The sequence below is a fragment of the Excalfactoria chinensis genome, chromosome 3 (assembly GCF_039878825.1).
Source record: "Excalfactoria chinensis isolate bCotChi1 chromosome 3, bCotChi1.hap2, whole genome shotgun sequence".
NCBI lineage: Eukaryota > Metazoa > Chordata > Aves > Galliformes > Phasianidae > Excalfactoria > Excalfactoria chinensis.
This window is the reverse complement of record NC_092827.1, coordinates 22,883,998-22,896,248: the sequence shown is the minus strand read 5'-3', so window position 1 is coordinate 22,896,248 and position 12,251 is coordinate 22,883,998. Positions and strand designations below refer to the sequence as shown.

Sequence of the window (12,251 nt, the reverse complement as noted above, 5' to 3'; positions counted from 1 at the left end):
ACAAAACTCTGCGATCAGACAACAATTCTGTGACCTTGTCCTTTACATTGAATTTGTTTTGCTAAGCAATAAAGAAATGAATGAGGATATCACAAATGTGGGATGCCAGGCAGTCTCTGGTTCTTCCTTTCCCCTGGAAGAGCAGATCAAAGGCTGCAGTCCTCACTTACGCACTTAAGCTACCAAAGCAAAGAAACACTGAACTTATCTCTAACATAATACACTTAGCTACCTAGATTGTCCCTATAGCTGACAGACTGGCTTAAGAGATTGCTTACATGAGTAACATTGCTGTACCTACAAAGCACACACTTCAAAATTAACGTTCATGGAAACATCATTGAGGCATTAATCCTCTCCTCATGTCAGAGAAAAACTGTACTGCATTTCCAAACCCAAATGACTTAGACTCCTTATTAACATTTGGAGAAACATAAGTTCCCACTACAGAAACACATAAGCAATAACATTTATTATTGAAGCCACAAGCTTAAGTGAAAAGCAGTGCTGCTGATCAGATGACTAAGCGAGCTGCTGCAGTTGCAGGTAGCTGAAGTACAGAAGTGAGGAACAGCTCCCAGCTTTTTGAATGGAATACTCAGTTTTCTGTTTGGGAAACTGATGGTCGAATTTAGTATGAAAAAGTAACTTCTACATACACATTAAAAGAAAACCCTACTCATCCCACAAGAAGTGTTAGAAAAAACAGATGTATATAGCACTTCGTAAGAGATACAAGTACTTTAAGAAGACTTCAAAATGCTCCTAAAGATAGCAGATCGCAGATCACCTTCTACAATTAAACGTCAGCTCAGTTACCGACCCCTTCAGTCAACATCTGAAGTCAGAGCATGGGCCACAATCCTATCTTGCTAGGCAGCCAAAACCAGAAGACTGCAGAGGGTAGAGAAAAGGCCTGCATTTAATAGCTTCTGCTTATGTTGTGTGACAGAACACAAGTAAACCTTCAAACACTTTTGTGCTTACTGAAAAGATTTTCACTATTAGAGAAAAGGCAAAGATATTCTCTTCCATGTTAAACAAGTAACATGAAGTTTATGCCCTCACACCGCTGAAGTTCAGAAGCAGAAATGCATGGTCATGGCCAGCATACAAAACTAAGTTCTCTTTATAGCTGTGCAAGATAATTCTGTTTCCTGGTCCCACTGGATATAAGTGACATTAGAGGTATGAATGAAGGGTACAGATTTTCACTCAAGACTGCACAAATCATATCTTAGGAATGTTACACAAGAGTAAGTTTTAAAGCCTTGGATTTCAGAAGGCAGAAGGACAGTGAAAGGCTATGACCCTATTACTAGTTCAAACAACAAGGTGCAGCTGATCACTTCATGCCATTTTAGCCATGTACAAACCAGTACAAAGCAAAATCCACATTATAAGAGCTCTGATGCAGAAAAAAGCTGATGAAGACTTGCACCCCTGGGTGGCGCTGTTGGACTGCTAGAAACTCTGGTGTAGCAGAGCAGGCCTGTCAACACACCCTCTGCCAAGCAACCAGGAACTGAAATCAAGAAACTTTGCAGCTATGTTAAGCAGACTTTTCAAAGACCGTTATCTTAGTCGCTTTCACCACCTAGTGTAGCAATTTGTGCCATGTTCATTTTTTCTGACCTAACACAATAAAATCCTGCAGAACTGGGTATTTGACTCACAGATTTATCTTTTGGAGAACATCTGGCTTTAGAGAGTGATAACATTTCATTTCAGAAATAGCCACTTCTCAAGAGAGAATGCACACTCGCTAGTTTTAACTATAAAACAAGACTGCAATGGCAAGGAGTCAGGATGATGCACAACAAAGCTGCTAACAGACATAAAGCACTGACAACCTGTACAACATCACCCAGAGCCTATAGCAGAAAAAGAATGAATGCACTTGACAGGACAAACTACGTGCCTTAAATTTCACGTGACAAAATAAATAAATAAATAAATAAATGTAAAAATCAATTACTTTAGAAGAAAATAGTGACCAGTGGAAAAAACCTCAGATTCAGTATTTTTGGTTTCTGAGAAATAAGGCTCTCTTTAGATAGCACTATAAAGCCTATTCACATAACCAGGTTACTCAGGTCATTTGGTCAAGTAAGCAACAGCTGAAATATATGGAGCAGTTCATTTAAATTCTCTGTAATCAGGTAAACCAATGACTGACAAAACTGGCTGCCTTTTGATTTCTTTCTTGAAAATAAAGAAAGTGACTTTTATCAATACTCCATGTGTAAAATCAACAGCTTCTACATTATAAGACTAAAAAAAACTATATAATGTGGATATTAATTCTGATCCTGAATATCTCTTATCGCCACAGTTGTAATCAGCTTTCCTGAAAAGTAAGCCTCTACTTGAACTGCCTTTCTGTTAAGTAGCCATACAGCCCTATGCAATCTATAACAATATGTATACACACAGACACTTAAACTTAGTAACAAGACCAAAAAGTAATCCAAAAAGTACTTACGACTGACAGTAAGCAAGGCGCAGTATGAAATGAGAAATATGGTCCTTTCTTCTTGCATCATAATCATCCTCAGCCAAAGCCTACAGAAAACGTTATTAGTCCAGAGATCTGATCCCCGCCAGGATTAGAAATCCACAGTTCATTCACCACTGCTGTTTCACATCATATTAATACTTACATCTATAACCTCAAACACAGGACTACTAAAGAAGCAGACTGCCCAAAAGAAACATGTATTCTTAAAGTCTGACAAGCTGCCAGAATTTAAGCTTTAGGTATAGTAATTTGTGCTGAATTTCTGAACAGTGTACAGAAAATATAGCGCAAAAGAAATAGTTGCTTGTTTCCATTTATACTTACTCTGTAAGGAAACTTAAGTTTCCGGAGCTCAGACTCCAGCTTACTTTTGTACGTATCACCACTTTTTACATAGCTCACACCAAGGTTTTCAACTACCTTGAGAACTGAGGAGACAAAAAAAAAGTCCATATAGTTACAACACAGTTAGTTGTAGTCCATATAGTCACAATATACACGTAGTGAAGGGATGAAGGGAAATGACTTTAAACTAGAAGATGGTAGATTTAGACTAGATATTAGGAGGAAATTCTTTACTGTGAAGATGGTGAGACACAGGAACAGGTTGCCCAGAAAGGATGTGGATGCCCCCTCCCTGGAAGCATTCAATGCTAGGGGCTTTGAGCAACCTGGTCTAGAGGGAGGTGTCCCTGCCTATAGCAGGGGCTTGGAACTATAAGATCTTAGATGTCCCTTCCAACCCAAGCCATTCTATAATTCTATGATAACGTATTGAAAAGAAAGCTAACTCTATCATGACTTGAAATAAAGGCCACGCAAACTCCTGTTAGCAGCATTGGGAGCAAAAGGGTAAGAATTTAGGAAGACAAAGCATGGTCCAACTCATCCACAGCCCACACAACCTATCACAGAATCATTAAAGTTGGAAGAGAACACTGAGATAACCTAGTCCAACCACCGACCCATCAACACCATGCTTACTATGTCACTCCAACCTGACAGCTCACCCAGCCCTAAAATCCAGGCAGGGAGCAGAGCAGGGTGACAGGTGAGCCCCAGAGCACCCATTTGCACTGCAGTGACAGAGACCTGCTTTCTGGGGCTCTCTGGGGGCACTGCACCTCAGTGCCTGCACAGAGTGACATCCAAGCAAGGCATCTAGAGACCCTGAAGCACACTCATGAAAAACAAGGCTATAACCCAAAGCCACATAATACTGACTGCTATACACTTAAGTTGAACTGTGAAATCGCTCAGAGCTCCTTGAAATAGCTACAACTACATGCTCTCCTTTAACAGGCCTTCATTTTAACGTGAGCGAGTTGCTAACTTAAATCAGCAACAGGCAGAAGGGCACCAGGGCCAGTCCAGAACACACTCCACTCCAAGAAGCGGAGATGCCTGCCGCACACCACTCACGCCTCAGGCGGTCGATGGCGAAGCTCTCGAACTCGGCCAGCGAGATGCTCTCGGTGGGGGGCTCCTGGTAGAACTGCAGGCTGTGGGGGTACGGCTCCCGCCTGTCCCCCGCCAGCCTCAGGTACCGCTGCCGCGCTCTGCTGCTGAACTCCATCTGCCGACCGGACCGAAGAAAACGGAAAGGGCTGAGGGACGGGGAGGGGGGGCTGAAGGGTCGCACAAGATCCCGCCAGCCCCAAGCTAACACCAAGACCCGCTCCCGCTTCCCGCGCAGCGGTCGCCCCGCCTGCTTCCTGCTCGCTGACTTCCGCCCTATGCTGCCCCGCCCCGCCTTTACCCACAAACAACATGTCGGCTGTGGGCTCTCCAGCCGCCGAAGGAACTCTATGGTAGTTCTCCCAGCACCTGCAGCGGGGAGGCTGAGCCTGCAGTCCCCGAGGCGCGGCAGAGCTGCGAGAGGCGGCGCAGCACTTGACGTGGTCGACCTTCATGAGGTTCACGCAGGCCTTGTGAGGGGGTTGCCAGCTCCTTCACACAGAAATCCTTCTCTTGGGAAGTGGAAACCAAGTAGGGAATAGAGATCACCATAGGGGAAAACTCCCCAAACCACAGCGCAATAGGTTTCATAACCCAAACTTTCCTACTCACTTATCAGAATAAGTCCCATCCCAAATCTAAACCTATACACAGCGATAGTTCTCACAATAACATTTTACTTAGTTTTTTCCATTTCTATTTTCATCATTTCCACAGCAACATTACCAGTAGACTCTGATTTTAGAAGTGTTTGTTAGCAGAATCACTGGTGTTCCAACTACCCACCTCACAAGTGTTTTACAACATCCATATGGCCAGTTGTCAAACTGTCCCCACCGCCCCAACCAAATACAGTCTGATCCAGCATACCTCAAACTCCTACTGTTGTGCTACTGAAGTAACAGAAAACCAAGCCCTTGTTTTGCAGTAAACATGATTGCATGTTATCTGTTGTTATACCAATTAGCAGCATCCACAGCAGTGCTAATTCTTTGGAGCCCAGTTATTTTCTGCTTTGTAAAGTATTTGCCATCCAGGTTATACCGAGATTTTTTTCTTTTCCTGACTGTGATAAGCAGATACCTTTGTGTTAGCTATAAATAAATGGGAAATGTTCCGAGCTGGCCTTTAAATTCCTTCATGTTCCAAAGTGAGCAAAGCATGAATCATGCACTGAAGAGAGGCTCAAAGGGCTATTTTGGTCAGAATACATTCTTGGTCACTCAGTGTTAATATATTTAAGTAGGAAGTAATGATAGTTACATCCCTTTTGACATTCTAAGTCACTCATCGGGGCTTTTGGGTCAAGGATTGTACCCCCACACTGCCCATCCAAAACTCTAGCACACAGGTGGAGGAAATCTAGATACATCTCACTGTCAAATTTATCCTAACAGGTCTTCTTCTCGCTGCATACATCTTCAGTACATTTAGGCTGCTATGGTGAACATGCTTACCACCTCTATATTCTGTTATATATCTTATTTTCAGTCCCTTAGCATCATTTTTCAGGGTACTTCTCAAGGAATCATAAAATGAATCAAAGAATCCCACTGTTTGGACATGCTGCTCAAGGACATGATTTAGCAGAGTGTAAGTTAGGGTAGTATGGTTAGACCGTGGTTGGACTCAATGATCTTTAAGGTCTTTTCCAACCTGAGTGATTCTATGTTAGAATCTCATTAGGCTTTCATGGGCCCACTTCTCCAGGTCCCTCTGGATGGCTTCCCTTCCTAGCCATCCTAGGAAGGATCTGCCCTGCCCCTGTGCTAGACTTTTCTGAAAGGACACCATTCTTATACCATTTTACAAGATGGTCATGTGCTTTAAATACTTTTGCCTGACATTCTGGGTCTTTGAGGTCTGTTTTGTTGTGGGCTTTCTTCCTCTCACAAGTCCTGACTATTTGATTAATGTCAGAGAGGGGCAGGAGCATCAAAGATAGGACGTTCCCAAAATTAGAGCCTGGAAAAAAGGAGAGAAAGAGACTGAAATTCCTACCATGAGAAAGAACAGCAGAACTCAGCTACTTTCCTGTGCAGAGCAGCAGTGACCAAGCAGTTAACACAAACATCCTGGCCAATCACCATAAATACAGCTTCAGCTCACCCACTGCACAGTTGTTCCTAAACAAACAGACAAGAAGATTGGAAAAATAGAGCATCAGAGCTTAGAAAGCAGATTAATTTGTAGACTGAGGGTATTCTATTGCACATGGATCTCCTCCTTCCTTTTCCAAGTGTAACACACCATATTTAACTGTGAGCTTCTGAGATGTGGAAACCAGTTTTTCAGCCTGCCTGCCTGTATAGATACTGAATCTTTCTTTTCTTGGAAATTGTTACCTCTGAACTAATCTTCAAGAAGAAAATGCATTTGTTACATGTGACACATTTGCTGCATTTCTAGTACTTTTTTGAGATTAACCCACTTTGTACCTGTACAGTAGCAAAGAATGGGATTCTGTCTTATCAATTAAGCTGTAAGTAATTGAAAAATGTTATTAATCAGAAAAAAATATTGCTTTCCAAAATAAAATGATACCACATAAAACCCATTCATGCGTATGTATGGAAGATTTTGATGATTTTTAAACCATATAAGACAGCAATTATCGGGACTGAGAATAATATGAAGGTTTAAAATATTTTAATAAGAAGAACTGCTACTGTCTGAAAATTGCAAAGTATGATTCTGTCAGTACCAAAGGAAACCAACTGCTGCTTAAGGATTTTCACCTGGGTGTTTATTTAGGGATAGTGAGGAACACAGACATGGCCAGGCAGATTTCCCATTTTGAGCCTATGACCTGATCATGAAAAAATGTCCTATTCAGTACTGACACACGCTGAGTCTCCTAATGCCCAGTCACAGTGCAAAACAGTCTGTAAAACTCCAACCTAACCGTAATTGGCAGCTGTGTGAGGCTTACCAAGAGCACTTCCACTGTTACAAGTGGAAGTCCCAGAAATAAACGCCACATCCAGCCACTACGCCTGCACCTATCTTTCAAGATCTTCATTAAAAAGGAGTCATCTCCTCTGGGACTGCTAGAAACAAGTGCTCTATTGACCACTAAAAGGACATCCAGTCTGCATAAGTTTAGATGCCTGGGTAGCTGATTTGTTTTTCTTTTGTTTGCCTCACTTATTTGTTTGTTTTCCATTCTTGCTGTTGCTGTTTCAAATGCAGATGAAGCTTATTAGTGAAAACAAACATTATTGCAAGTTATGGGAAAAGACTCTCCCTTATATGAAATTATAAGTCCTGTTCCCTGTTATGAGTTAATACCAACCATAAGGAGTTAGAGGTAACTCCCATATTTCTCATGCAATCACAATTCCAAATTAATCAGCAGCTGCTGCAGGCAAACATGCAATATCAAGATAACAAGCATACTAGCTAATTCTTTACCCACCGTCCTACTGGAAACAAAATACTTGCATCACTTTGTCTTTATATTACTTCTGTTTTATTATTGTATAGCCTTTAGCTGAGGGTTTGTGGAAACGGTGTTCAAGAAGCCACACCGACTAGTCTACCAAAAACCAAATGTGAGAAGTCCAAATAAAGACCCGTCTTCCTACTAACTATTCCATAAACCTGCACTGGTTTGACTAGAAACAGAATCAAGCCTCAGAACTTAAAACTCCAGCACTGATGACATCAGTTCCTACCGCAGCTCTCCTTGAAACTCAGGGTGTGCTGATAAACTGTTGATTTATTTGCAGACTGCAGGACCAGAATAACATTTGGCAGCAGCATCTTAGCAATCTTTCTTCAGACTACCTACATGAATATGTAGAAATCTGACATGCACATTGTTGTCTGCAAAACTGCATGGTACCATTGCAGAAAACAAATAAATCACTTATAAATAATCAGTAAAAACTGCCTGCACTATAGCCACAAGGGACTGCCATGCTTACAGTTGAAAGGAAGTATATCAGCTTCACAGTTATTCACAATACTGAGCTTCCAAAATGAAGTTATTAGACTGTTGAACACCTCATGTTTTGTGACAAATCCAGCAACAGTCCAGGGGCAGGTCACAATCTCAATGAATTCATTTTATACTTACATTTCAGGTGGGACTGATGCATTATTACAAAAAGCAGAAGCTTTCTTTCCTAGCATGCAGCATCCCGAATGCTTTCAGAAGTGAATGCATTCTCTTCATAGAAAGTATTTCAACCTACTTACACAGATACCTGAATAGCGTTACATGCTTCAGTGAGTGTAGTTTCGCACTCTCATTGATATGCAGACAGTTGATCATGGGCCCAAACGATGACAGATGAGCGATAACACACTGAGCGTGGAATACATGTGCAAGTATTGACACCTCACAAATTCATGACAAATATAATGATCTCTGGGATAACCTGATAGTCCATGCTGGTGAAAAATCTTCCTCTTGAGGGTGAAGGCCTACCTGAGATTTATAGCAAGACTTTTAAACAGCCCTTCAAAGCAGTGTTTTTCCACACGTGACATCACATGACTGGGGCTGGTACAGACTACTGCTTGTTTACTTAGATTTACCATACAGTAAAATGTAGAACTTCTCTTTATAGTTTAGCTATAGTATCTTACAAAGCCAAACACAGTTGTCTTGTTCCTTTTAACTAAGGGCTGGTTTATTTATTTATTTAAATTATCACTTTCCCCTTCTCTTTGCAGCAGAAAAACAGGAGAATTACAGAAGGTGGCCTGGTTAACAAAGATGCAGAATATTTCCACTATGGTCTCTACAAAGAAGTCCTAAAATTGTCTGCTTGTTCTCCTTTTTTCTTCTTAAATGTTTGCTGCTTTTGCTTTTCATTTTTCTTTTATTGGAGCCAGTTAGTTCCAAATTTCCTCCCTTATTTTCCTCCTCATGGGTGTGGACACTTTTACTTTTTTTATGTCTACATTAACATGACCTCAGCCTGACAGTACGTTATGGGAAGCCGGAAGATTTATTGGCAGAAGAGAACCTCTTGGAAAAAGAGTTGGGTAGTGGTAGTTGGAGAATGAGTCAGTGTCTGGAGTCCAGCTGTGCATTCCACACAAGCCTGACCATAACTGGGTTACTCAGATCTGTTCAACTGCCTGAAATCGGCTATTTAAAAACAGAATAGACTTCATGTATTCTGGGTGCATTTTTGGCTAAGAACATTATAATAAGGCAGCACTTTATATTTCTTTCTTCTCATTGTTATTAATATTGCAGTGGAGCACAGGGGCCATACTCCTGGAAAAGCAATTCATGACACATACCAGCATGTCTCAAGGATGCTATGGCATCAACATCTTAAAACGCACTAAGGGTAGTGGGATATATAATGAGTTCTGTGGCTGTCATTGTAGCAACACCTACACCCAAACCCTGGGAAGGAAAGTAGCATCATTCCTTATTGCACTCTTTTACAGTGGTAGGATATTAAGAAGAAAAGCATCAGCTCCCAGGGGGTATTATTTAACTAGCAGGTTGAGTTCTAAGGCTTACTGCATCAACATGCCAAACTTGAAGCTATAACCTTTGAACAAAACAGTGTCTGTAAAGGGGTTCTCACAAATTTATCTTCTTTATCTCTTTCATTATGTAAATAAAAAGCAATTGCTTCTAAAGGAAATATGCCTCATAGATTACAGCAACAACCTCAGCGTGATACAGGGGGTACATCTTACCTAAGTTTATTGTCAAGACTGAAAGAAAAATAGATCAATTCTGCATCATTTACGTTTTTTTTTATCCTGTTTTAATAACCCTGAAAGCTCTAAAAGCATACTTAAGGAATTTTCTTATTTTTCCTTTAATGTAAGACTCATGGAAACAAATATTTAAAATGGAATAATACTGAGAAGCTATGACTCCTTCACACTACATACACAAAGGCCAAGACTGAAATTTAATCTTATCTAGTATAATACAACTTCTGACAATCAGCTGTGATTGGAAGAACATTTGGAGGTAACACATGCTCAGGCTGTGATGATATCTAAAGCAGTTTCAGCTCATTGAACACGGTCGCCCACTTTCTCTTCTCAGTTTTTGACTTAGTCACTGCCATTGTAATTGTAGACAAACAGACCTGAAGTTGAGGATGGCAAACCTGACAAGATGATATGTCTTCAATATCGCAGGCATTAAAAACTCTTCCGAGAATTTCAAATCCACTTATGCTATAAGCATAAAGCTATTGCGTGGTGTACAGCTGGGTTTCTGAATAGCTTTGTTTTAGCTGGGAATGGAGAGTAACCCACACAGGTCATTGAAAAAAGATCTCTTTGATGTATCAGAGACCTGGAGTAATTCCTGAGCTATGCACAGGATTAGAAATAAATCCCTCAGTATTAGAACACATGCCATTTGTCTTCCTATGTATCACTGTCTTTTCTGTCCCCTGTGCAGTGCTCCATGCCACACACGGTAACCTCACATTTTCTCCACTCTTGTTCTCTGGGTACTTCCTTCCTCACTCCAAGAGGAAAAAAACATAGTGCAGGTGCAGAGCCTGGACCAAAGTGTGATTGGCTAAGAAGTGACAATCAAATATGATGCATGATTTCTGCCATCCCATCCTTTGAAAGCACACTCACTTGTCTAGGTCTTTCTCTTATACTTAGTTACCGCTTTTCAGACATGTTGAACATTACCATCTTTAAAGATGCTTTCTTATATTATTTGGCCTATGGTTTCCCAGAGTTACTGGAGAGAGCTCTCCTCTTTCCTCACACATTAAATGGTTTAAGGACAAATAGGCACCAAAGCATCATAATCACAGATGAAGTGGAACAGGAGTTTGTATCTACAGAAATCCAGAAATGACCACCTTCATCATCCAGAGCCTTTATGTATGGTAAAAAAAAGTCATTAAGAGCAGCACAGTGCATCTCTCAAGAGAGTCCCTTTATAAATTTCAAGAGAACCAAGCCAGAACAACCATTCAGTTCTCAGTTAATAGAAGATCACTAAAGGATGACTCTCATATGAGGTAAGCTAGAGCCAGTCAGCTCAGGACACACGTGATGAATCATCATAGTTGTTCTACCTTGAAGACAGAATAAGCTATCACAAGTTCATAAAAGAAAGGAAGCAATGATTGAATCTTTTTTCTAAGTGACAAAAATATATCCTCTTGACATATCTTCCACAAAAAGGTTCAAGCTATGTGATGGTTTAGGAAAAAAAAATCCTTTACTTATATTTTTCAAAAGCAGGAGAGAAAGGCTCTGAAGTCAACACAATAAATAGAAAAGATACAAATTAACTCCCACTAAAATTAAGGTGACTGATAGTCATTAGTCAGGGAGGCTTAGTACTGAAGAAAATCTGAGGCTTTCAAAGTGGAAAAAATAAATCTAAAACAAGAGGGCCACGGGTCACTAGCCCCATAAGCGGGACACTGGATTAAATGCCAATATCCTTTCATAGCAACCACCACCAAGGACATCGGTTATAGAATGTGAAGTGAAAATACAAACAGATAAATATACTTCTGAAAATGAAGCAAAAAGCGGGTTATTTTCTGTCTGCAGTGCTGACAAACAGAACATTGAACTACTTGGTGAAAAACATCAGTAGCCTTTGATCTTTTACCATCACTGTCTATAACTCTCCAGAGTATTCTACAAGAAATTTACCAACCTGTATGCTGGCATTAATACTTTGTCTGATGGACTATCAGTAAGTAAAAATCAATTAATTTATCTTTCTACTCACTAAGATCAGAACAATACAGAGCATATGTTGCTTGTAGATTTTTTTTAATGCAAATACATGCATCTATACAAAATGCTGGAGCTGTAAATACAGGAATGGCCCAAGCACCTAATACCTGAGGCAGTGTATCTGACAGCAATCGGCACCAGAGGTTGAAAAGGAAATGTCTACAGAGTAAACAAGGTAAACAGCCATGTTGGAACTAATATATAAGGACAGTTTCTTCCCAACTTCACATTTTAGCTAGTGTATGCCCTGAAGGATGCCATATTTATTGAGAACTACTGCTGATAAGTGGGCAGTTGGTCTGGATGACTTTGTCGGTTATTCCCAACCTTGGTGATTCTATATAGCGCACCTTTTCCAAGTTCAATCTCTCCTATTGCCTTAGTTATGTGTGTTCTGTTAATAGAGCCCTACCTCTTTCCTTCTGTAGTCCTGGTGGTAGGTGACATCTCAGCAGCCCTGCAGGTGAAGTCTGCCCTTCCCTGGCTGCACCTCCTGGCTGGGAGCAAGGACCCTGAGTGTCACGTCTAGAGAAATGAGTGCCTTAATCCTTGACCT

At 40.7% G+C, this 12,251-nt stretch overlaps 1 protein-coding gene across 1 annotated transcript in view; it reads right to left on the bottom strand.

Annotated features, from left to right (window-relative positions):
- PRIM2 (DNA primase subunit 2) overlaps positions 1-4,225 on the bottom strand; it is an 86,280-nt gene extending 82,055 nt beyond the window's left edge. Inside the window, exons 1-3 of the mRNA XM_072332446.1 lie at positions 3,944-4,225; positions 2,846-2,949; positions 2,486-2,565 (exon numbers count right to left, since the gene is read on the bottom strand). Of these exons, the coding sequence (XP_072188547.1) occupies positions 2,486-2,565; positions 2,846-2,949; positions 3,944-4,097 (338 nt within the window). The 5' untranslated portion in view covers positions 4,098-4,225. The remainder of the gene's footprint in view (positions 1-2,485; positions 2,566-2,845; positions 2,950-3,943) is intronic.
- Between the last annotated feature and the right edge of the window lie 8,026 nt (positions 4,226-12,251).